Source organism: Rhynchophorus ferrugineus, unplaced genomic scaffold (assembly GCF_030347505.1).
Source record: "Rhynchophorus ferrugineus isolate W39M unplaced genomic scaffold, kcgeb_rfMv2 rfM2, whole genome shotgun sequence".
Lineage (NCBI taxonomy): Eukaryota > Metazoa > Arthropoda > Insecta > Coleoptera > Curculionidae > Rhynchophorus > Rhynchophorus ferrugineus.
Genome location: NW_027472581.1, coordinates 68,845,292 through 68,871,577, shown reverse-complemented (window position 1 = coordinate 68,871,577; position 26,286 = coordinate 68,845,292). Strand labels below are relative to the sequence as shown.

At 36.2% G+C, this 26,286-nt stretch overlaps 1 protein-coding gene across 4 annotated transcripts in view; it reads right to left on the bottom strand.

Annotated features, from left to right (window-relative positions):
• Positions 1-26,286, bottom strand: part of LOC143191292 (uncharacterized) — a 149,143-nt gene that overhangs the window by 19,837 nt on the left and 103,020 nt on the right. For 2 of the 4 annotated variants that reach the window (XM_076396213.1, XM_076396214.1), the window contains 2 exons: positions 12,994-13,066; positions 12,716-12,886 (listed from right to left, as the gene is read on the bottom strand). In XM_076396213.1, the coding sequence (XP_076252328.1) occupies positions 12,716-12,835 (120 nt within the window). In that variant the 5' untranslated portion in view covers positions 12,836-12,886; positions 12,994-13,066. Of the gene's footprint in view, positions 1-3,499; positions 7,624-12,715; positions 12,887-12,993; positions 13,067-26,286 lie in introns of those variants that run through there. The other 2 variants (XR_013004460.1, XM_076396212.1) reach the window with 2 other exon arrangements.

Sequence of the window (26,286 nt, the reverse complement as noted above, 5' to 3'; positions counted from 1 at the left end):
TTGAATTCATTCCATTAACTGGAATCAAATTAATTATGAAGAAAAGAAGACAGGCTGACGTTGGATAGGAAATCGTTCCGCAGTTACTCGAACTGTTTCTTGGTGTTACTCGAAGTTCAGTTAAGTGGTGTTCGTGCAAAAGTATCGCAGCTAAAACTATAAGATCAAAAAAGGTGGATTGAAGGTGCTTAATGACTGCTAGCCATAAGCTATTCTAACTAAGAAACTTTCAAGCTTTTAAAAAAGGAACTAGTCCGTGGATTACCGGTACATGCATCACAGTTCAAGGCGTAAGTTTACATCTCTAACATCAGTCTGCTGGAATTTGGACAGAAACTTGCAGTTCAGGGCGAAAGGCCACCAAAATCGGACCACAGTAGCTTAGTTTCTTACCCATATATTTTTGGAATTTGAAATCACCAAAACTTGGAGGACAATTCCACAGATGGATACCATTTTGAAAATCTTCAAAGGCAAACTGACTGAGAATGGTAGAAACGATGTTCAGAAAGATCTATAAACTGTCCAGACGAAATAACGACCACTTACGACTATGTCGTCGTTTCTTTACGAGAGAGGTGTTGTGTAACACGGCTCTGACTATCCAGCCATTTATTTCTAAAACTTCCTAAATGATGAGGGAGGCAGAGGGGTTAGTCTGTTTTTTAACAGACCTTCAGTATCGATCTGTATCATCGTTCAACAAGTCGCCTTCTTTCAGTAAGGTAAAATAGTATTTTAAGTAAAATAATAGTTTTTTTGCTGTTTATAACCCTTTTATATTTTAGAACTTATATGCTATGGCCTTTATTATTACTGGTATAAATAGTTCCTGTTTCTCCTCGAAAACGTGACATTTTATTTCAATAAATACTGCCAATTCTAACGAAGTCTCACTAGTACAACTAAATACATAAAACTGACAGTGACACTATTTCAAAATAATACCAATTATTTATACTATATACCATAAAAGGATTAAGTCAGCAAATATCTGCTAGATGGCTGAAAGGCTAGGTGAATATATTAGTGTTATGGGAAATAAGTTGGTTTCACAGAATAATTAGTATAAAGAAGCGTATGTCCCATGTAAAATGCTGGAACCATGTTTCGCCAGTAATTCACGAGAAAGGGCGCAGGCGTGAATCGGTTTTAGTGGGGAATTTAAAAAATTACAGCTAAAAATTTCAGTGAGAGATTTAAAAAATAGAACATTACTGAGAAATTGAAAATAGAAATGTATTTAAACATATTTTAGTGAAATATTGCAATTACATTATTAAAACATACAATGCTTATACAATTATTTCATTTAACAAAAATTAAAAATTTACATCACTGCAGTAATTTTAAAAGGTTTTCAGGGTTTTCTTTCAATATGCATGTATACATAAAGCTAAATAAAAACATCCCTGCTTGATTATGAACTGAAAAAAACATCGATTTGTAGATTACACAGACCATTCGATTCAAAAGTTAAAGAGAAAATTCCTATATATACAGACCTAAATGTAACAATATAATATAAATTATATTGTAAATATTTAACAAAGAGAATTATAACAATTTTTATATGTAATACAATTATTTATTAGTGATTGAATTATGTATATTTATTCAATGTTCAATTTCTTTTTTCTTTTTTTATCAGCTATATAGTTTTTATAAGTGGGTATAATTGTACAGGATGCATATAACTACATTTAGGTTCCAAGCAATCTTAACAATTTTATAAACTTTCCTCACTCAACAAAATATACAATATTTAATTAATACTTTCCCAATAACAATATGTTGTTAAGAATCCTAAATTACCCACCCTGAAAATAACAGCCATTTGCTCACCTAAAATATGATCAGGAATATTACTTTCAGTCATAAAAACCTACAACTTCATCTTAACAAAGTCGAATTGTGGTTCAAAACGTTGCGTATCAAAGCAAATGAGACAAAATCTACTCATATGACATTCATCCTTTGCAGAAGGACCTTCAGTCCCTCAGTAAAATTGAATAATCATAAACTTCCGCAAGCAGACAGCGTTAAATATCTGGGAATACATTTTGATCGACGTCTGACTTGTAAAAAGGATATAGTGACAAAACGCGAACAGCTTGGACTTAAACTAAACCTATTGTATTGGCTGATAGGGTGTAAATCTATCATTAGATAACAAGGTTTTACTGTATAAGTTTTACTTAAGCCCATCTAGACCTATGGTATTGAAATGTGGGGTACTACTAGCATAGATATCCTCCAGAGGTTCCAGAATAAGGTGTTGCGAGTCATCGTCGATGCCCCCTATTACGTGTAGAACAAACTGATTCAACGCGATATCCACATAGAACCCATAACGAATGTGATTTGAAGTGCTACTGCAAAGTACTTTGAAAGACTATTAGTGCATCCTAATGCACTCGCCAAACAGTTAAATGTGCTCGATGACAGTGAAGTGCGTAAGCTCAAACGCAAACTACCATACGAACTGGTTAATAGACACATAGAGTGAAATTTAATAACTTCTAGAATAAGTTAGAATAGTCATTAGAATAAGTTAGGATAGACTTTAAAATAAGTTAGAATAGTATCTAGAATAATATTTAGATTATAACTTGTATAGCAGATCACTTACTGAAGTGATCTTCTACATGTTAGGATGGTTATATTATATAACGGAAATTAAATAATAATACTTATTGCCCACGGGCAGATTGTTGAAGCTCCAAGAGATTAATAAAAAAAGATATATTACTTATCTTAGTTCTTGCGTACAATTTAGTTATTAAATATAACAGGCTTAACATGGTTTTATTCACTAATAGATTGATATAAATTCCGATATTGACTGAAAGTGAGTAGATAACGTGGTCTGCCACTGGACAATTTTCTCTCATACTCCTAACACTGCCAGAAATATTTTCTAACCCGTCCTGTTGGAAGGATCAAGACAAATTCATATTCATATTCAACATATTCATTATGTAATAGGTCTGTGACTATCCGACCGTGAGACGGGTTGGTCTGTTTTCTAATAGATCCTCAGTGTCATTCTCCATCACTGTTCAAGTCGCCTCTTCTTTCCGAAAAATAAACAGGTTTTTAAGTAAAATAGTTTAGGGTAAATGATGTGGCTCGGTGAATGGAGGTAAAACGAAATGAAACAGTGGTGTTGAGTGAAAAATACAATTAGATAAAACGGATGGCTGCGGTGTTACCCGGAGACGAGGCTTGGGCAGTCGATGGTGGCACGTCTAAACCAAACGATGGTTGAGCTCTGAATGAATCGAAATACCCTTCAATAACATCCCAGAAAAACGTCTCGGGGTTGCCGCCAGCTATTTGTTATCGGGTTCTAGTTGGCGCTGCTGGCACCCCGCCCGTGTTCAACATCTGGGATTATATTTCTGGGTATTTTGTAGACCGTTATTCTACGTTGTAAAATTCGACATGCCTCAAAGTCGCTACAATATTTTTTTTCAAAACCTTTTCGAATTTGGCGCAGCATTGCATGTTCGATGGCGCAGTCGATAAGATTCTAGAGATATCATAAGTTTTTTTGTTAACTTTTGAATTTATTCAATTAACTGGAATCGAATTAATTATCAATAAAAGAAGACAGGCTGACAATGGATATGAAATCGTTCCGCAGTTACTCAAAGTGTTTCTTGGTGTTCGTGCAAAAGTATCGCAGCTGAAGCTATAAGATCACAAAAGGTGGATTGGAGATGCATAATGACTCCTAGCCATAAGCTATTCCAAGTAGGAAACTTTCAAGTTTTGAAAAACAGAATTAGTCCTTGGATTACCGGCTCACAGTTCAAGGCATAAGGCCACCAAAGGTGGACTGATGTTGCTGTGAATTAACAGAGTGTACTGGAATTTGGACAGAAACTTGCAGTTCAGAAGTCCATCAAAATCATACTGAGGTAGATTAGTTTCTTAGCTGCAGATAGTTAGTTCTTGCGTATAATTTAGGTGTTAAATAAAACAGGCTTAACAAAATAATATTTACTAATAGATTGATATAAATTCCTGATTAATGTTAATCCCGTATGTGATTGTTCTCATGCAAAATACTCAACATTCACATTTAACCATCTTTAAAACATTTTTACTCGAATAAAACCGATATTGTGTGAAAGTGAGTAGATATCGTGGTCTGCCACTGGACAATTTTCTCCTAACATACTCCTAACACTGGCAGAAATATTGTCTAACACGTCCTTTGGAAGGATCAAGACAAATTCATATTCATATTTAACATATTCATTATGCTGTACCAATTTTGTACAGTAAATGTATGAACCCCTTCAGTGTAATCGCTGTGTTCGCAAGGGAAGGTACAAATATTAATAAAAATAAACTTCACGGTATACCCTGTATTAACAGCTCCTTTTTCAAAAAGTGATATTCTCAGAGGTTGACCAAACAGCTCATTTTAACGCCTTTAATCGTATTGAGAATCATTTTGTTGAATTAATGCTGTCAAATAAAATATCCAAAAGGATTGCAAGTATTGCAGTATCATCGCTATCAGCTTGTAGCGGGATGTCTGAATATTCTGAAATAGTACAAATTAATCATATAATTTATTTAACACTATGATGGTGTAAAAAATAAATTAAAACACTTACTCCATGTAAGATCTGTCCAGACAGGTAAAATTAGTCTTGCTAAATACTTGCGTGCAGCATTTTACTTTCATTTTATGTATTCTTCCTCTGATCACATGACTACCCATAAACTTGTGAAATGGCCCCGTTTTATCTATTACATAGAAGTGTTCAATATATTTTAATTTTGCTACTCTGGTTATACTACCTAGTGTAATGCAGATCTTTCGATTACATATTTCAGATGTCGTCTTTTAATAAGTGAAAATGCCTATTTTAATCTATTATTTTAATAAAATATTGTTTGGTGTCTTCTTGATATAGTTTCTGTTGGACCAGTGATGAATGTATAGTATAGTGGTTGTTGTCACGGCTTGTACATTCCCTTTAACATAAATATATTTATATAATCGCAGAGGTAGGATTTTATGAACACTAAGCCGTACATCGGGCCCTTCGGCAAGCCGCAAAAATGAATCGTGTTTTTAACTGACATAAAAGACTTGGAGCGGCCCTCTTGGACATAACCGAAGCCATTTAAGGCTTAGTGGCCAATCCACTCGGTTAGGTCTACCCGATGACCTAACCTCTCTTGAATGAAATAATTTCTTTCATATCAATCGTTCCAGGTGAATATCAAAGATACTTCCTCCAGCCGGAAAACCATCGACGAAGTAGTTCCACAAGGTTCCCCCTGGCATCTGCTCTATTTAACTTTTCCGTTCAGATATTCCTAGGACACCACAATTTGAGGCAGGTCTTTACGCGGACGACACTGCTTATTTTAGCTCTTAACGAGTAACGCCGCGTAGCTAGGGCAGACTTCAGAAACAAGTCTATTGTCAGTCCATTTTCTTCCACAATAAGCATCTTATACCTAACATATTGCATCTTAAAATCGAGAAAGCCCAAATTCCATGGACAGAAGAAGCCATCGATCTCAGTCTTCTGTTCAATCGGAAGTTTAGGTGGAATTCTCAGATTCGAACGACCCACCAGAAAGGTTAAGTTATTGTCAATGCCCTTTCATCAATCGGCACAGCAGACTTCCTCTTTCAATAAGTCTCTCCTGAACAATATGCTGGTTCAATCAGTCGTTCTATGCGGCTTCAGTGTCTTAATTACGTCTCATTTATTTTTTTTTGTTCTGGCAAAAACTAGGCGCTAGAATGTATGACGCATACCTGATCACAGAGGCTTGCTGCTTACTGGGCTTACCAATACACTGTTATGACTGCAGCGACCAATGAGATAGTTCCAGCCTGGAAAAGGGGAGGTTAGCGGCGTCGTGGAGTTAAGCTTCCAGCACATCAACGCTTTTTACGTTAGTCAAGAGCGTGATGGATGTGTACGGATTGATGGGTGGCCTGATGGATGGATGAATAGTGACGGCGTAAACCGAATTGTTCGTCAGGAATGACGTTGTTTCCCTTCTTGAAAAAGTTGAGAGCGTAGAGTACTATCCATTCGGCAAGCTTCACAATGATACTGAGAAGGCTGATGGGCCTGTAGTCAGATAGAAATGATTCGGCTCATATTTTAATTGGGTAATCGATATTCCGTCGAAACCGGGATATCAAGCGGAATGCTCTCTCCTCCCGACGTCCGACGGAATGGTAAGGATAATTCCTTTCCTCGAATAGGGTAGTTAGTTTTCGTAATCGTCACTTGTGGGGACGAATAAGCGAATGTCCCCCTTTTTATTTCGGGTGCTAATTTCGATGGACTGTACCTTGGAGATTCTAATAACACTCATGAACTACTTCTTGTCATGGAGCACTATAGGTGGGATTTTCTCTTTTGAGGGAGTTTGAAAAACCATGGCTGAAATAATTGGCACTGTTTTTACTGTGCAGGTTATAGTTTGGTTAGTTATCTGCGCAGGCTGGGTAGGTCTGGTGGTGATTTGTTTCGGTGGTGACTGTGAGACCTTCCGGTAATTGGCTTAGTTTGCATTACATCTTGTGGCGAATTTAGTTATAGAAGGCTGTACGTTAGCCTTGGCTCAAGATTGGATGTATTTGATTACTGACTTGGGTTCTGATTTGGAAGCAGTTGCCTATTTTGCCTTGTTGGCTTTCCGTAGCTGACTTTGCTGTGGTGGAGTTATGAGCCCTCTCTTCCTTTTTCCCACCAGGGTGATCTGGGTTTCTGTGGCAGCTGCAGTCTTCCTTTCGATGGGTTCTTTTTGAAATTTCATGAATTCTGTTATGGTGGCGGTGAGGGTTTTGATGTCGGCTTTCAGGTCTTCCGCTCTTTTCCAACATCTCAGATTTTCCAACTGATCTACCGCCTCATAGAAAATTTCGGGTAATTCTCGGAAGCGCATACCCTTCTCTTCGAGAGCCGACACGGAACTGCTTACGTTACACCCCATCAGGTGGAACGACTTAAGTCTTTCAGAACAAGATTCTCAGGAGAATACTTAACTCCTCTTGGTTCGTCAGGAATAATTAGACTCACAGATAAACAGATGTCCTCCAAATTTACTTTAAATACGAGCTCTACTCAAGATATTCATCCACTCGTTGTCTCTCAGTTAATAAATGTATTACCAAGCTAGCCGATATAGAAGTTAACTCATATTGTTAACTCTTCGCCGCCTTATTCCATCGCAGCCGACGTGGTGTCGTTGTGCTATATCTCCCAATTGTCTGAATCTTTTCCACTGAACGAATAACTTAACTTAAGGTACCGCGGGCTGCATGGTGTGATAACGACGCTATGCCCTCACCTGGCCCTCGTGCAAGAGGCACGATGTTACCGGCACACTCCTTACTAACAGTAAGAAGTATTAATTACGGTCATAAGATCAGCTGATGGGGTAGGATTTAGTGGGTAGCCCAGAGACAGTCATCACAAAACCGGTCTTATTCCCGTTGGTCTCCGCGACCCGGTATTCGTAACGGGATTCCCCTTCCCGATTTCAGACAAAAAATTCTCCTATTTCCTTTTTCTATTGCCCAAATCATGTAAACCATCTTATCCTTTCTAACATTGTAATACAGTCCTAAAACAAATATTGAAATAAGATGCTATCACTATTTATATATCACTACTAATCAGTTTGAAATCAGTACCGAGCAACAATTTAGATTTGTTTTGTTGGTAATTTAATTTTGTGTATATGTCACAAAATTATATTATTCTCTTTGCATTGTTTGTGCTCGGCACGGGCTTCAAACTGGTCAGTTGGTGGTAGTTAAAATAATATTGTAAATAGATAAATAGTTTTATGTAGGTATTAAGCTAAATTGTGTACATAGAGTAGAATATAAAATACGTGTAGTAGTATAAAGAGTTTAAATAATGTTTTTGTTTATTTTTATTTAGTTATTACAACGATTATTATGTAGATATTTTATTTAAATTTTTCGAAGTCGGTTCAATTTTTTTCTTAAAAATATTTTATTTTTCTCTATTAGGTGTTAGATATTTAGTCAATAAATTACGCAGTTATATTATTAAGTATTACAATGGACAGCCCAAGTAAAAGTACAGCCCGTATGAGGTAAAATAGGAATAAAGAAACAATGATTGAAAATAATGAACGTTTGATGCCCTGGGATCCTCTACCCAGTATAGGTAATTTGACAGATATTTCAATCAAACTAGAACAAAAAGTTGATGTTTTGTTGGGAATCAAACTCGCAATCTCCGCGTGTGAACTTAACGTTCTAACCATTAAATTCTATTGCCTACAACGTTTCTACAAATTCTCATATGATATTGTTAATGTTTAAAAAGCAAACTAAATGGCTTTTAGACTGAATTACTTCCGATTTTCGGTCTTATCAGTTCAGAAATAACATTATACACAAATATCTGATTATTTTAGAAAAAAAATATGTGAAAACTTTATACGAGCCTTTGATATCCTGATTGGTTTCAATGGGACCACCTCAGTACTCTTTCGAAAAAAAATTAATTTGAAAATCGGCCCATTATAGATGGATATATATATATATATATATATATATATATATATATATATATATATATATATATATACAGCCGGACATAAAAAAACTTTTAAAGGGAGGTCAATTACATACGTACGAACAGAAGAAATATTTTCTCTTCGTTTCTAAATTTTATTTCTGGAACTTCTTTTTTACTTTCTCAAATTATTCAAAGTATGAACTCAATATCGACATCAACCAATCCTACTAGAACTATGTTTAAGGTAAAAATATAAATATATACTATTTCATAAAGCTTCTGTGTAGATTATCAACAGATTATAATGAGAAATTGTTGTTTACCAACAGTAAGCGTCAAGAAAAAGTATCGTGAGCCAGCAAATTGCTCTTTTTGTTTTCAAATTACAATTACTACAGTAAAAATTGTTGTATGAGTACTGTTATGAGTTATGAAACTTCAAACTACTTCAAATTGATATTGGAAGAAAATTGTGATGTCTTAATAATACCAAAACCTACTATAGCTTTAACATAATATAAGAGGAATAATAAATAACATAATTACAATACAAAATTAAGTGATTAAGTGAGCTTGAGATGTTTCATATGCAATGCTTAAGGCATGGTATTGGAAATGGTAAACGAATTGTTCATAATGGCGAAATCAATGTTTTGAGTGTAAGATTCAGCGAACATCTCCGAAAAATATTACATGGAACAAAATGAACAAATGAACATAACGATCTGAAAAATAGATAACTAATGTTGCCTGAAGCCAAAATAGCTTCTTAATAGAAAACTGCGGCGAGATTTAATGAAGAATATTCGAAGTTGTCCAACATTTCAACATGAACTACAGCGGTAATTGTGAAGTAGAGAGTCTCCTCAAATGCCGGCCATTGATTGGTGGTGATATAATGTTTTCGTTCACTTCTGACCATTTAAACTATCTGCTATCCATTATGATCTCGATACTTTAAATTCAGGTATGTACTAATATTCCTGTTGTAACCATTACAAAAACAAAGATAGTAAAAAGACATAGATTTTATTGGCTTATATAAATGTCAGAAAAAAAGGGTTTAGGTGTTCATATTGTATATATGTATAATTTGTACTAGAAAATTTTTATATGAAGGGCGACAACCAATTAAATATCTGGAAAAAAATTTATTCAGTTAGGAGAAAATATATTAACTACAGTATATATAAAAACTAGTAAATAAAACTTCATGAAGAACAATAGATATATTTATCGAAAAGTTATTGAGTCTTCTTCTTATTGACCTTCAGTTAACATGTGATTACCATTACTCCGAGTTACCGCGGTCGACAGCTTTAACGAAAAGCTCAACGACTGGCAACAAGAAAGAATTGGTTTAGAACATAAGCAATAACATAAATCCGAAGATGGTTTATTAATGAAAAAAATTAAAGGAAATATTAACCTTGAGAGAAAATATAGAAAACAAGGAGTATTAATGGATAATTAATATTTACTGAACAAACTTCATCATAAATATGCTTACGATAATTTTCTATTTTCAACTAGGACACAATTTTATGATAATTCAAATGATTTAATAACTGAGTTACTATCAAGAGAGTTAAAATATATAGAGAAATAATAAAGGCGCTATAAATCCCTTAAAGCATCGAAATTATTTCGTATTCCGCCAGCGAAAGCCGTCTAAGTCTCTACACTTTTATACCTGTTTTAATTAATTCGAATCTACTGTAATCCCGTAGAAATTCAACCCTACGGGGTTAATAAATTTTAATAACATCGTAGCATGTTTGGATAGTGCCTTACGATTATACGCTATATTACGATATTTCAATATCGTTAGATACGGTATAATTAGGGCTCAATGAATATGCAATATTACTTCTACGTTCCGCTAAGATGGATACGCGAAGTGTATAGCTTTAGCGAATTAATTTGATTCAATATTAACAAGAACAAGCTTTCTATTGTATTTATTAATAATTCAATATGTCTACATAAGAAATTAACGTTTGTAAGTAGATATTATTTCATATATACCAGGGTAAATTAATAATTCGATGGACGTGCCATACATACAAGGGAGAAAGCTAAAAGCCACACGATAGATACGCTCTCACCAAGAGCCACCAGAAACCACTTTCTGTGGCATTATGTATGCTTCAAATTATCCATAGATCATTACTATGCATCAGTAACTTTAGCCACTTTGGCGTTAGTTTCTGGATTATAAAATAGTTATAATTTATATCTACAGTTGCAACCATCAAATTATTATCTTTGACTTGCCATAATCCGTAGAATGGAATTTAAAAATGGATCTATAATTTTAAGAATTATGTTATTTTTGATTAAGATTTTTTAAATGATTATTCATATTTCAAACTTCCTTCAGTGCAGTGTATTACATCCACGAAAGGATTTTTGATATGTGACAATGACCAGAAAAAGTTAAACCTGGTGAGTACTGGCTTTTAGGGGTTGTATAAAATATTCCGATAGAATATATTTAATAGCCTTTCTTCATATTTTATTGCCAATATCTTGATTTCCTCCATGAAGATTAAGTAAGTAATTGTCCATATAGCGTCAATAACTCTTTTCACGACTTTATTCTGAAATACTTTTGTTATGTTGATATTACTTCCCTCAAAATATCCCCTAACTAATTTGAATAGGTCCATATAGGTTTTAGAACTTGATTGTACAAGAAGCAACTTATTATGTACGGATAAATTGGATTTTCTTCCAAATATTAATACTCTTTGGTATCTTAATTCGAGTTTATTTTTTTTTATGATATACTTCTTCCTGTGAAGTTCAAGATCACCCCAGCGTAGTGTTAACGTTGTTACTCTATGTTACTTATTATGTTGTAATAGTTTTATTTTATTGTGGGCTAATTCAATATTCACTTATTTACTCTCGTTGACTCGTTTCTCCATGTTTAGGTCCACTTTTTTATGTTATTACTTCCGTGTTGCAGTTTTCTGGGTATTTCTTCATTATTTCCAGCAATAACAAGTATCGTAATATCATCAGTAAATTCAGCTATAGCACCATTTTCTATTTGTGGTATATCACATGTATAAAGTAGGTAAAGAACAGGACTCGAAACACTGTCTTGCCCTACAATTGCTTTTGATTTTATCGAATACTTGCGCTACGCCCAAGAATACAGTTTAGTAAACTTTAGGCTCGTAAGCTTCAATAATGTGCTTACAATAATAGCAATTGTTAATGCTTTTACCAGTTTGGAAGTATTCCAAGAACAAAATTTTACATTCCTACGAAATCGAAGAACCGAACTCATCCCAACACCTCATTCGCAATATACTCACAATACCTTTTCTTATAGTAATGGTTTTTAAAATCGCACCTGAATATGCTTTTGTTTATTATAGTGCTGCACATAGTGCTGAACATATTTTTATTAAAGTGGAAATATTAATTTTTAGGTCTACTATTAAGAAATATAGGTAAATATTTAGTAAAGGCAAATAATCTGGTAATGAGAAAACACGGGTCTACTATTTTTTAACAATAATATATTTTATATGTAGATGAGCAGATATATATCAAATAGAATCAAGGAATTGTAAAAAAATTCATATCACTAAATGTTATTAAATAAGTTATTGTTACGTTTCGATTATTATAATAGTGCTTCAGGCAACAGTTGCATTGCTTGAATAAAGAAATTCCTGTATGGGTTAAATCCTGTAAATTAAATAGGTTATTAAAAAAAATTACTGTAAATTAATAAAGTTTCAATGAAATCTATTATAAAATGTGCAACCATGAAAACAGTAAGATTTTGAAAGCTCGTTGATGTAACGAATGACAATTATTTGCGACAAAAAAGTACGAAAGGGGCATCAGAGTCAATGATTTTGCAATTGCTATTATTAAAAAACCCAATACCTATATTTACTTTTTTAACTACCAAAATTTGTGTAGAAGCAGTTCCGGATAAACCCATAAGTAAACGAAGCAATTGCTTAGGACATAAAGTTTTGGTGGGCATCAGAAACCATATCAAAAAGAATTCCTAGCACATATAGTTTTTAATTATAAATATGGGATTTACAGGCAAAATGTGCTATACGTTGTAAATTTCCTGCAATCGTATCTATTTCGCGTACATATATATGGATCATTCGGAATCATACCGTAGATATCATCAAAGACTTCACGACTTCCACTGAAAGTCTAGGGCATTGTTCTTTTGTTGTGGTTATACGACCATATTGAGGATGTGTATCGAGAACTTCATCTAACTCAGCCTTCATCTCCTTTGGTATTAAGCTTTGTAAATAACGATTGTAGGGTTGTTTCTGTACCTAGGGCGTAAAATAAAGATTAAATTTAATTAAAAAATAATTAAATAGTTTATGGTCTAAAATAAATAAAATTACAGATCAAAATAAATGATATAGCAACTACTTACTCAATAAATTGCAAAATATATAATGTAAATAAGGGTGCGAGATCTTGATGTTCGAGGTGGTCGGGTGACAGTTCTGCAAATATAATAAAAATCTTAACTGAGCAACCAATTTCCAATGACAAGGGTGAAATTAAAATGTAATTGAAATATTACGTAGATAGATACTTCTATTGTTAGGTAATCTGAATATAACGATAGTGGCAGTCAAAATACTGGCAGCTAGAGTAATATTGATAAATGAATATATCGACATACTGGTAATGGATGGTATTGATAATCTCAATAAAAGGAGATAACAATGGTAGGCAATATAATGTTAGATTAACCAGGATGGTTAGCAATAATTGATAATCATTATAAAACCGTTCATAACGGTAACTGATAGTTACAATAAATATAATGGTTGTATATGCCAATAAACAACATATAATAGATAATATCGATAATAACGATAGTTGATAGCTGTGCTAGTAAATAACTGTGCTTGTTGCACGACGTACCAGCTTATGCCCGAACACTAACAATAATGACGTGCAAGAGATCAAGGCAAGTAACGCGCGCGATCTGCTGCCACTAAGGTTAGTAGACCTCGCTAGGGTTAAAGCTAAACTCTTAATATAAATAAATAAATGAAATGTACTGTTACTAGTGCACTTACTTCTCCAGCTCCAGCTATGATGGACGTGCCATACATACAAGGGAGAAAGCTAAAAGCCACAGGATAGATACGGTCTCACCAAGAGCCACCAGAAACCACTTTCTGCGGCGTTATGTATGCTTCAAACTATCCATAGATCATTACTACGCATCAGTAACTTTAGCCACTTTGGCGTTAGTTTCTGGATTATATAATAGTTATAATTTATATCTACAGTTGCAACCATTAAATTATTATCTTTGATTTGCCATAATCTAAGAATTATGGAGAATATACGAGGATTCGAAGAAATAATAGAATAGAGAGAAATATAATAAAATAAAACATATACCGATTGGTGGATAAATACATAAATATGTAGAACATAATTAATAGACAATTATAAGTATAAAATGATAGATACAGGATTATAAATGAATAATAACAATTGGAAAATAATAAATAGAATATGAGAAATGAATGGTAGTAAATATACAATAAAAATTAGAACATAATAAATGAATTTTAGTAAATAATAAATGATAATTAATAAGAGAAAACTGTGTTTAAATAAAAAATAAAAGTCACTTTTACACGAGTTCATTACAAAGTGCTTTCGATTTCTTTTACCTTTTCATTTTTCCAAAACAAATTCATTATAGAAAGTTACTAGATTCAAACACAACGAGTTTTGTAGTAACTGGATTGCATGCCAATCAAACGGTTCAAGATTCGTGCTATATGTTGGATACATTAAAACTGAGTTAATATCTGTGATGGAAGATATAATCTTTCTTACTGATAAATTATGGTTCAATGCTTGTCTTAATCGCATCATTTGTTGATACTAGTGAATGAATGAAGCTTTCTTTGCGTCAGTACGGCTTTTGTAACCATTTGTAAAGCCTCTTCCGACTTCAACCACTATATCTTTCTGACATTATTGTCTTACATGATCCGTTTTTTTATTAAACGTAGTTATTTGTTTAGATTATAACTTAGATTTGTTTCGACACTGATCCATTAATGGATACTCAGATAAATGGTGGGCCTTTTCAGTTTCCCAGCTTTTTATAAATGGTTAAAACTATTTTATGATCAATTATTAGTGCGGAGTGATATTAGGAGATAAAATGTGACCAACACATGTTTAAGAATTTCATTGACTTTTTGGACGATTGGTTTGCCAGGGAGAGGTTCTTCAGTAACATCGAAATTTTCGAAACGAAAACGAATAAACCAATTTCAACATTGGTTTTCTCTTTAGCTCTTATCAGATATTTTTACACCATAAACATCTGAATATTTCCATTCATTTATTTTTCTTTAGTTTCCCTTTTCGATCAAGGGAGGTCAAGTGCTCGAAGTGACCGGATGTGTTGGGAGTTCCGATCGTCATCCCAACAAAGTGTCGTACCCCAAGGTGCCTGACTACCTGTTAATGATTGTTCTAGTAAACAGTCACCGAAGATTAGAAGCTCCTTCAAGAGCTTTTTTGGAAGAGTAGAAACCAAAAAGGCAGAACCGAAATCCAATTTGGAAACCGAAAACAAAGCAGAAGATAGCAACACACAAAGTTCCGTGCTAGCTCTCGAAGAGAACGGTCGTGTCCGGTCCGCCGAACCTACCTGCGCTTCCGAGAATTACCCGAAACTTTCCCTAAGACGGTCGACCCGTTATCACGTTTCACCAGTGCCTACGTAAAAAAAAAGCGTCTGTAAGCGCCGAAAAGGCGTTTTTACAGACAAGGCAATGGCGTCATGTACGTCAGAGCCGACGTCGCCTCCTGAACATAATCCCAATGTTTCAAATTCAAATGGACCATCTTCAGAAGACAGCCGAGAAGTGCTTATAACGGAATTGAGAAAACAGAACGAAGACCTGCGAAAGCAGATAGCTGACCTTAAAACGTTCGCAAAAGCCCAAACAGACGCCCTGAACAAACAGACGGAAAAGCTGGAAAAGAGCGAAAAGGCTTCCGAAGAGCTCAAGGAAGAAATAAAAACTCTCACAGCTACGATAACACAATTCATGAAGCATCAAAGAGATGCCATGGAAGTAAAGATTCCCGCTGCCATAGAAATTCAGTCCCAGACACCAGCTAAACCGACACAACACTTAGACCAAACTGAAGACTCAGAAGACGGTTTCACCTTGGTGGGAAAAAGGAAAAGAGGGCCCGTCACTCCACCTCAGGAAAGCCAGCTGCCGAAGGCCGGCAACAAGGGAAAACAGGCTCCCAAATCACAACCCAATCCGGTAGCCAAGCCAGCCACTAAATCTACCCAATCGAAAGCCAAGGCTAACGTACAGCCTTCGATTACAAAATTTGCCACCAGACCAGTGCAAAACAAGCCGACCACCAAGACGGCCCCACAGCCAGTACCGAAACAAGTTACCACAAGACCAACCCAAGACCAGCCTGCGCAGGTAAGTAGCCAGGTCACTAAACAAGTCTTAACCTCCACAGCAAAAACAGTGCCAACCGTTTCGGCGACTGTTTCTCAAAGTCCCCCAAAGGAAAAAATTCCGCCTATAGTGCTCCGTGATAAGAAGAGGTTCATGGAGCTTATTAGAATTACTAAGGCACAATCAATAGACATTATAACCCGAAATAAAAAGGACGGCATTTTCTTATTCGTCGCCACAAGCGACAATTACCGTAAACTTACTACCCTGCTCGAGGAAAGGAATTACCCTTACCATTCCTTCTGTCATCCGGAGGAGAGAGCATTCCGGGTAATAATAAAAAACATCCCAGAATCACTCTGCATTGACGAAGTACGTGAACTTCTCTTTGATCAAGGCTTCCATCCCAAATTTGTGCAAAGATGGAAATTAAAATCCGGGACAGAACTACCAATTGTTCAGGTAGTTGTCCCTCGCGAAGAGCGACAGATCATATATATGACCAAACTCGGCGTCATCACAGTGAAGGTCGAGGTCCAGAGAGGAAACGGCCAGCCAGTGCAGTGCTTCAACTGCCAGCTTTTCGGGCACTCCAGCTCATATTGCCGAGCCCCCCCACGGTGCGTCAAATGTGCCGGGCATCACGACACTAGATCCTGTACCAAAATCCCAGAAGCACCTCCAAAGTGCAGCAACTGCGGTGAAACTCATACCGCAAACTTCAGCGGTTGCACCTGCCGTCCTGCTCCAAGAAAACCAAAAATTCCGACCGAAACCAGACCTCCACAAGGTTCTGCATGGAGTAACCAAGGTGGCAGAAAGCTAGCCCAAAAATTAGCCAGCGCTACCCAGCCTGCTCCAACTCAAACTCCTGCTCCAACCAATACACCGGACCTTAACTCCACAATGCAGGCGTTTACTGACCCGCAGGCTTTCCTACAAGTGATCGCCCTGGCTCACCAACTTGCTCGTCTTTTTCCAAATGTCGCCGCCTAAGCGGCAACACTTACCTGTCTCTATAACTTTCAGCAGCCTTTAACTCTTCGAAATGGCTGTTCCGAAATCTCTTATACTGATGACATGGAATGCAAATAGCTTACGCGGAAAGCAAGCGGAATTGGAGGACGTCATAACATTCTATGACGTCGACATCGTGCTCATCCAGGAAACTTTCCTGAAACCTTCGCATCGTCTCTCTTTCGAACACTTTTTTGTCTACAGAAACGATAGAACTCCGGGTCGAGGCGGTGGAACCGCCATTCTCGTCAGAAAAGGAGTCAAACACGAGCTCCTTCCATCGTTATCAGTAAACAACTTCGAAACAACCTCCATTAAAATCGATATCCAAGAACGTCCCTTCGTGATTACATCCCTGTACAGGAAATCTTCTGCATTCAACTATGCCGAATACCGATCACTCGTCGAAGGAAAATTTCCGAAAATAATAGGTGGCGACTTCAACGCCCACCACCCCACCTGGGGGTGTTCCAGAGCGAATCCCGCAGGTAACGCCATCGTAGCTCTAAGTGCAGATCTGGGCTACGGTCTTGCCTTGCCAGATGAACCCACCCATCACCCTAGTACAGTCTCTCAAGGCGCAGCAAGAATCCTTGATTTCTTTATTCTTCAAGACGTAAATCGCGATTCCGAAGTTCGAGTCCTTGACGAACTAGACTCTGATCATCGTCCGATCCTTCTCAAACTCGGAAACTGCGCCACCACTCAAGTCCCACTAACAAGATTCAGGAAAAAAAACCGACTGGAAAAACTACCAATCTCTTCTCCTGAAATCCGATCCAATTCCGAAAATTAACACACCAGAACACCTCGAGGAAGCCGTACTCAAGCTAACTCGCGATATTCAGTCTGCTCACGAATCTTCCACAGTCAAAATTTCATCACAACCCCAGCCGTGGAAAAACAATCTTCCCGCTTCTCTTAAACGTGAAATTCGCATCAAAAACGGTTTATGCAGATTAGCTCGATTCACCCTTGATGCTGCAGACAAAAGGGAGGCGAACAGAGCATGCAAGAGGGTAAGGGCGGCCGTCTCGACTTGGCGAGCAATGAAATGGAACTCATTTCTCGCGGATCAAAGGCTGGATGGCCCCCCTTCCTTCTGGCGTGTCTCCAAATGCCTCGTGGGGAAGACGCACAATGTCATCCCTCCCCTGAAGTCAGCGGTTACAGGAAATTTTGCAGTCACTGACCAAGAAAAAGTCGAGCTCCTTGCAGAGACCTACGAAGCTCAAATGAAATGCCTCCCACCCGCACAGAACACTAAAACTAAAGACATTGACACTGTCATCAACGAATCCAACTCCGTCAAAAGACCAGTAACCCCCGCCTTTCTTCTCGACCATTTTGTATCTCCAAAGTCTCTACAGACTATGATCGGCAAACTTCAAACCAAAAAATCTCCAGGTTTCGATGGAATATCGATTACCCAGTTAAAAAAGCTCCCGCATAAGCAACTCGCAGAACTGGCAAACATTATTAACTCCATCATGAGACTGCAACACTTCCCGGCGTCTTGGAAACACGCACATATAGCGGTTATACCCAAGAAAGGAGCAAAATCATCTCCATCTGATTACAGGCCTATCAGCCTTCTCAGCGCCATTTCGAAGCTTGCCGAGAGGGCAATACTCTACGCTCTCAACTCTTTCACAAAGGAAAACAACATCATTCCAGATGAACAATTCGGCTTTCGCGCTCACCACTCATCCGTCCATCAAGCTTCCCGTCTGGCTGCACACATCCATCATGCTCTTGACCAACGTAAAAAGCTTGGAGCAGTTCTTCTGGACCTAACCAAAGCCTTCGACAAGGTCTGGCACGACGGATTGTTCGCAAAGTGCGTGCGGTTAGGCCTCCCAGAAGACCTAACCGCTCTCATCAAGTCCTATCTCTCGGACAGATCTTTCCAGGTCAAGATCAGGGCGTCACTTTCCAGTCGTAAACAAATCGATGCTGGCGTACCTCAAGGTTCCCCGCTGGCCCCAGCCTTATTTAATCTCTTTATTTCAGATATGCCGAGAAAAGAGCATATTGACGTCGCCTTTTACGCTGACGACACTGCTTTCTTCACGGCCGCCAGGTTCGAAGTTACAATTCATGAGCGTTTACAGAAGCAGCTCGATCATGCGGTCAAGTGGTTCAAATTCTGGAGGTTGCAAATCAACCCCCTGAAAACCCAGGCCATCATTTTCCACAAGAAGCGTTACGCACTGCGCGTCTCGCAACTTAAGATCGACACCGCAATAATTCCATGGCTGGATAACGTCACGTACCTAGGTCTTCACTTCGACCGGCGGTTCGGTTGGCATTCCCAAATCCAGAAAGCAATCCAAAAAGGTTCGGGGATAGCAAACCTGCTATCTCCTCTGATCTGCCCTTCTAGCAGGCTTCCCATCTCCATCAAATGCTTATTTTACAAGATGTTAATTCGGTCCGTACTCCTCTACGGATCTAATGTCTACTTCAAGTTTGTTACACCCAACCAGGTCAAACGGCTTCAAGTTTTCCAAAATAAGCTCCTCAGGAGAATATTAAACGCTCCATGGTTTGTCAGAAATAATCAAATCCATAGGGAAACTGACACTCCAGAAATCAAGCACTTCATATCTCAATCATTCCACAAACAACAACTCAGCTCAAGTTCTTCTGAAAACGCGCTTGTTCGCGAGCTGGTTGACATGCTGGGAGCTTAGCACCGCGTCACCGCTAAGCTCTCCCCCTTTTCCAGGCTGAAACGACCTCATCCGTCGCTACAGTCATAACTTTTGCCCCCATACAACAGTACCCAGTTGTGTGTTAACTCAGGTTCGCGAATCAATAGAATCGCCGGGCTCTCGTGCCCAATAACGGCTGCCCGATCAGCGGGTGCCATATCCCCAAATTTAATGCAGTAGCAGTAGTGATCCACAGGGGTCAACTGTGAGGCGGTTTCGGTTTAGTGTATTGGTAAGCCCAGAGGCAGTCCCACATAACCCGGTCCAACTTGTCACTCCAGGGCAAGTCTCCGCGACCAGGTATGCGTCATGCATTCCACCGCCTGGTTTTTAGGCCAGAACAAAAAAAAAAAAAAAAAAAAAAAAGCAACACACAATTGTAACTGCAACAAACTGTCGAAACTAGCACACACCCACCCAGGCCAACCCAGGCAAACTTAAAACCACAAAAGAAGGATGCAATAATCCCGCCGCTAGTACTCCGGGATAAAACCAAATATATGGAACTCGGTTGTATATTTAAAAAGAGTACAATCGATTTCGACAACATGAGGACAAGAGCCGCGGGAGTTGTATTATACCCCAAAACCGCTGACCACTACTGACTGACATCCAAGATATAGGAGAAGAGGAACTATCCTTTCCAATCATTCGCATCCTTCCAGGAGAGGCAACTCAAGAGCGTCATCAAGGTCTACTGGAATCGATAAGAGACAACCAAATTAGAGAAGCACTCCAGGAAAAGGAATTCCATCCATCCCTTATAAAGAAATGGCGGACAAAGGGGGTTGCCGTACCACTCACCCAGATCATAATGCCCAGAGACGAGCACCACATATTTAAAATTGAATACCTGCTGAACCTGAGAGTAACGGTTGAATCCCAAAGAAGTACAATGCTGATGCCGCTAACCATGAGTCCAAATCCTGTAAAAATGACAAGAAATACGTCAACCAAATGTTTCGATTGCGGAAAGGAGCACCTTGTCAACTTTATAGGGTACGAAAAACGATCACCGCAAAAGAGTTAGGGACCGAAATCTCAACAAATTTCTACACCAGCTACCCAGACAATATGCTTGGGCAAATCAAGAAGGAAAAGACTAACAAGCCATCTAGCCCCACTAGAAACAGCAAGAGATGCCGTAATCAAGGGAATCCAGAGAGATTTTACTGCACCCGTCAACAAAATATCCTCTCGTAGTACAAAATTAGGCCCCTCAAATAACAGCAGTGGCCCGTTTGCAATCGCTAATATATATATATATATATATATATATATATATATATATATATATATATATATAGATATCAATACATATATAGATACAATGCATCAAAACACTAGTGAAACACCTGACCTGTTAAAACGTCGCAATGTTGCAGCAGCGACGAGTACTCTCTCGAGTTGTACTAAACATTTTGGCTCTGACATATAACAAAATTCTAATCTAAATAAAATAATGAAACAAAAATGTGATGTATTGTAATTTAATTTAGAGTTATAGTACATCTAATGTATATATTATCGAAGAACTTAAAACTACAATTAATTATACAGCCATATTCATTTATAGGTTAGAGTTGTTTTTTTATATATACATTGAGCTTTTTTCCACACATTTATGGAGTATAGGTAGAGTTCTATGAGCGTTTATTTATGTAGTGGTATCCCCCGAAATCCTAACCCACCTAATTAACCATTGTATATCTGAGTAATGTATGTTACTTTCATTAGAGAGCATATTTATGTTTTACGCTTAGATCTTGTTCCTTTAGATACAATGTTTCCTTGTAAAGTCATTATGATATTACTATATTTCTCTTTAGTTTATCCTACTACTACCTGTGTACATCTTTCTTGATAAAACTACATTTAATCACTGCATTCTCCTTAATGCATTTGCCATATCTGCAAAACAGTTAGTATTATTTATCTCCTCATACATTTTAATTAAAAGTTCATGTATATTCTGAACAATAATACACATGCTCATAAAGCTTTCACACTCTATAATACAGTTTCCTATAATTAAAGTATATTAATTATATTCTGACCTTTAGTTGTTTTCTCTTTCATCACCCTGTCTTGGTAATTGTCAGCATTGAATCATAAACCAATATTCATTAAATTTTATTCAATCACTGTTACTTTCAGAAACACTAATCCAGTTAATAACTTAGCTGTTTATTTCCAATCTATCAAAAATTTGTTCAAGATTCTACCATTTGTCAATTCCTTCTTTAATGTGCCTGATCTGGCTCATACAAACCGAAAGTGGTTTTCCATCAACTTTTGATGTCTCTACACTATATTTATTACCATGTTGCCATGAGAGACCCAATGTACCATTCTGAAATATTTATGTCTGATTTAAATATATAAATTGATATAATAATAATTCCTTGATTTTGTTATATGTTTTTAAAAATTGTATTATTTTCAATTAATATCAAGCTGATCTTGATTCGTCACCTGTTTCGCATAAACACGGTTTCTTTTTGGTGAATTTAAGGTTATATTGTTTTTTTTATATATTTTAGTGACCGTGTCCGTACTAATATACAGTGCAGCTGCAACGCGCAAAAAATTATTTAAAATAGAGACCGCGGCGATTTGCAATGTATTAAAACAAAACGTTAAAATAAAGTTTGGCGGTTTATAACCCGTAATTATAATATTTTGAAGAATTTTGCCTACGTTTGGCAAACGGACATTTTGCAGGCTCTTTCGGTTACATGTTCGAACTTCTGTAACAGCATTCTATCTCCTTTTAAATAGAATAAAATGGGAAGGAAAATATTGTCTGACTGTAAAACGAATTTACAATTTTCGGCAAGCACATGTTGATCACGTGTGTCACTATTGTTTTGAATAGACTAGAATTTTTTAGAAGTTTTGAATTGATGCAAAACTATTGATACTACCTTTATATTATGAATCCTAATTTCATTAATTATTTTATTAACTGCATTTTCCTTAATATTATATAAGTGTTTAGTTTTTTCTATAAATTCAATTTTTCCATTTTTTGAATTAACAAAAGTTTTAAAACAAAATCAAATAAAAGACAGTAGTTGCTGATTATATGTCAAAAAGATCATTAAATTGACAATTTGAATATTTTAGAAAGATAGTTGTTTCTTTTGATTTGTTGGAAGTCGAATTACTGTAATGAAGAATGATACTTCTTTGACTAGCAAAGACGAAAAACAACTAATACCTACCACCTAACAACTACTCAATTCTCGAAGTCGTAGCAACAAAACGTCACTATACTAATTATCGACACCAGATAGTCAGCAAACTATTAACAAAAAGTAGACATTAGTGATAGTTCATCGTTAGAAGTTAACATTGAAAGTTCAAACTGCATAATAAAGAGCCGTGGCACATTAAAACAGCCTCATTTATCACTAACATGGCTTTCATTATTATTTGATCACTAAATGAAATAAAAACCTATATCACTGCTGCCAGTAATATATAAGGTTTTTGAAAAACTCCTGTTGAAAAAATAAAACCGATCATAGAGGGAAAAAACCTAATACCAACACACCAGTTTGGGTTTATTAACAAGCATTTTATTTATTACAAGCAAAGTAAAAAGTATGCATAGCTGAGCATTCTTCGATGCAGCACAAGCCTTCGATAAGGTTTGGCATGAAGGCCTTGTTCATAAACTACAGAAAATGTTACTAAAACCTTACACCGAACTATTAAAATCGTACATTAAAACCAGAATGTTTAGAGTCAAACAAGAAGATGCTTATTCTACAATAAAAGAAGCTAAAGCAGGTGTACCCTAAGGAAGTGTACTGACACCAACGCTTTATCTACTCTACACTTGTGATAAACCGCAAATGGAGAATATTATGATGGCTACATTTGCTGATGATACTGTGATCATAGCTGTCGGAGACAATAGTGAAGAAACCTCACGAAATTTACAACAGCCAAGTGACAATATAAATAATTGGACACAAGCTTGGAAAATAAGAACTAATGAAAGTAAATCTGTACATATGCAGTTCACCTATAAACAGATCGTACAATCACCAATAACATTAAATAATACTATTATTCCATATAGCATATATATATATATATATATACAACGCTAAATATCTCGGAATGAATCTTGATGCAAACCTTCTCTACATAATAAATTGAAGGAACATATAAACAAGAATTATGGGGATGTTCTGCAAAGAAAATAACTTGAAAGTCCTGAGAGGTATTGTGGGTAGCCCAAATACTATAGGACTGATTACATACATCGAGACCTTCAGATACCCACAGTCAGTCAAGTAATCAAGGGAATTGCAAGGGGACATGACCCCATTCTCATGAGAATATTGAAGTATTGCAGCTTTTGTAAATACCACCAGAATAGGACACAGACTCAAAAGAATCAAACCATCATGTCTTGTGTAGTGTTGTGTAGTTAGGTGCATATAATAAAAAATATATCAGTGACATGTATAAACATTATTTCACTGAGATAGGGCCAATGGGTCCTTCTAGTTATATACCTAGATTTAAGTTATCATAAAGATAAATTGTAGGTTAGACTAGTGACAATGTAATAATTAAATAATAATAAAAAAAAATTATATGATGATATTTTATAAATATTTAATTAAACGGGCAAGCTCACTATTTTAATAATATTACATAATTACATCAATTATATCTAAGTAGTTCGAATTCAGAAAGTAACAAAACTTTTTAAAATTAAATAGGAAATAATAACGGAAGCAATATTTAAAGGAAATAAGAAAATAAGTAAATAAATCATAGGAGATATAAAACTATACAATACAATTGAAATTCTCTGAAATTATTGGTTTTCGATGAACCTAACTTTACAGAAAGACTTCTTTATTATGCAACAACCTCAATTCATACCATTTTCCTGTGAAGGTAGATGCACCCCTTCCTTCCGCATCCCTTTCCAGCCACTTTAAATTGACGGACTGATGAATAGATAAGACGAAAAGGGGCGGGAGGACAGCCACGACGTTAAGACAAAGGTTGAACGGTCGGCGTCGTGAATTTAGTCAGTCGAAAAGGCGGGTCTGACAGATTGGTGGTCGCGCGATTCGGGTTGCATACCAACAGGACGAAGCGAAAGGGGCGGTTAACAAGTTTCCTGACGTAGACGAGCTTCCTGACGAATAAGTGGGCGGATTGTCGGCCGCTGGTTAGATCAAGACGATAATGAAACACTTTGTCAATTAAGGCTAACTTAATACGCAACCAGAATCGGTGTCTAAGAAGAACAACACAATAATTTTACTTGTAAAATGTACATATTTAAATATTATAATATTGTAAATATTAATTTCGTTATTAATATTTGTACTTATTTGTGATTAATTAAAATATTAAATATTCGGGATAGCATGAAAAATATGAAATAAAACGTATTGAGGTATTTTAACAATATCTATAAAAATTCAATGTCCGTTTTGTCGGATACACAGAATAATTAACTAGAGTTTCTTGCGTAAAATTCAATTTTAATACAGGTGTGTTTCTATATACACTTCTATATATAAATAATAATTTTACACATTTAACACATTAACGTTTGAACGTCGATTGAGCAACATGATTTCTCAATAAATTTGTGTTCGATAGAATATATTTATTTACTACTTTATTAACTAATATCAGATTGAACCAGATAAATCAAACGCAAGTCGTGCGAAAGTTTTCCCGATTTAGTAAGTAAAATAATATAAACGTTACGTTAAATATTATTCCACATTATTCCCTTTTCACTAATGTGTTTATTTTTTTATAATAAAAGTATTACGATATATTAATAATTAATATATAATTAAATAGAGATCATCCATATCGACTATACTATATTGGAATACATTCGGCTTTATCCATTCTAATTGCTAGCTTATTAGAGATATTTGTTCCTTAAACAATCTCAAATATAAATAAAAATGTCCATCGATTAGGACTCAGTAATCATTCTGTTACCTTGATCACAGAACCACCATCGGCTTCAAATACATTTCAATTCGCAACAAATGGACGAGTATTATGTAGAAGAATCAGTTTGTCGTGCTTCCTCTATTTTAATTGTGTTCCGTAGAGTGGTACCATTACTGGTCTTATTCAATTTGAACAACTCATAACACATTACACCAAGTTGGTCTAACTACGTATTTTTTTTACATTTATTTATTACATTGTTATCAGTCGTTGCCTACAACTTATCGCTACAATATCTTAAATCTAGGACCCATCGGCTCTAGCTTAGTCTCTAATAATGTATGTTTATTAACATTTCTGTTTTTATATTAAATTAACCTCACTATATAATATCAAACTGAGTTTGTATCCTGTTGTAGAGTTAATCAAGAGTTGTATTACCTCGATATTGATATAAGAACAAGTTCTCTCCTCATATCGCTTTGCGATTCTCTTGATTTCCTGGGTAACAGTCGCTATTTGAAGGTCTCAGTGTAGGTAATTGCAGGTGTCCCA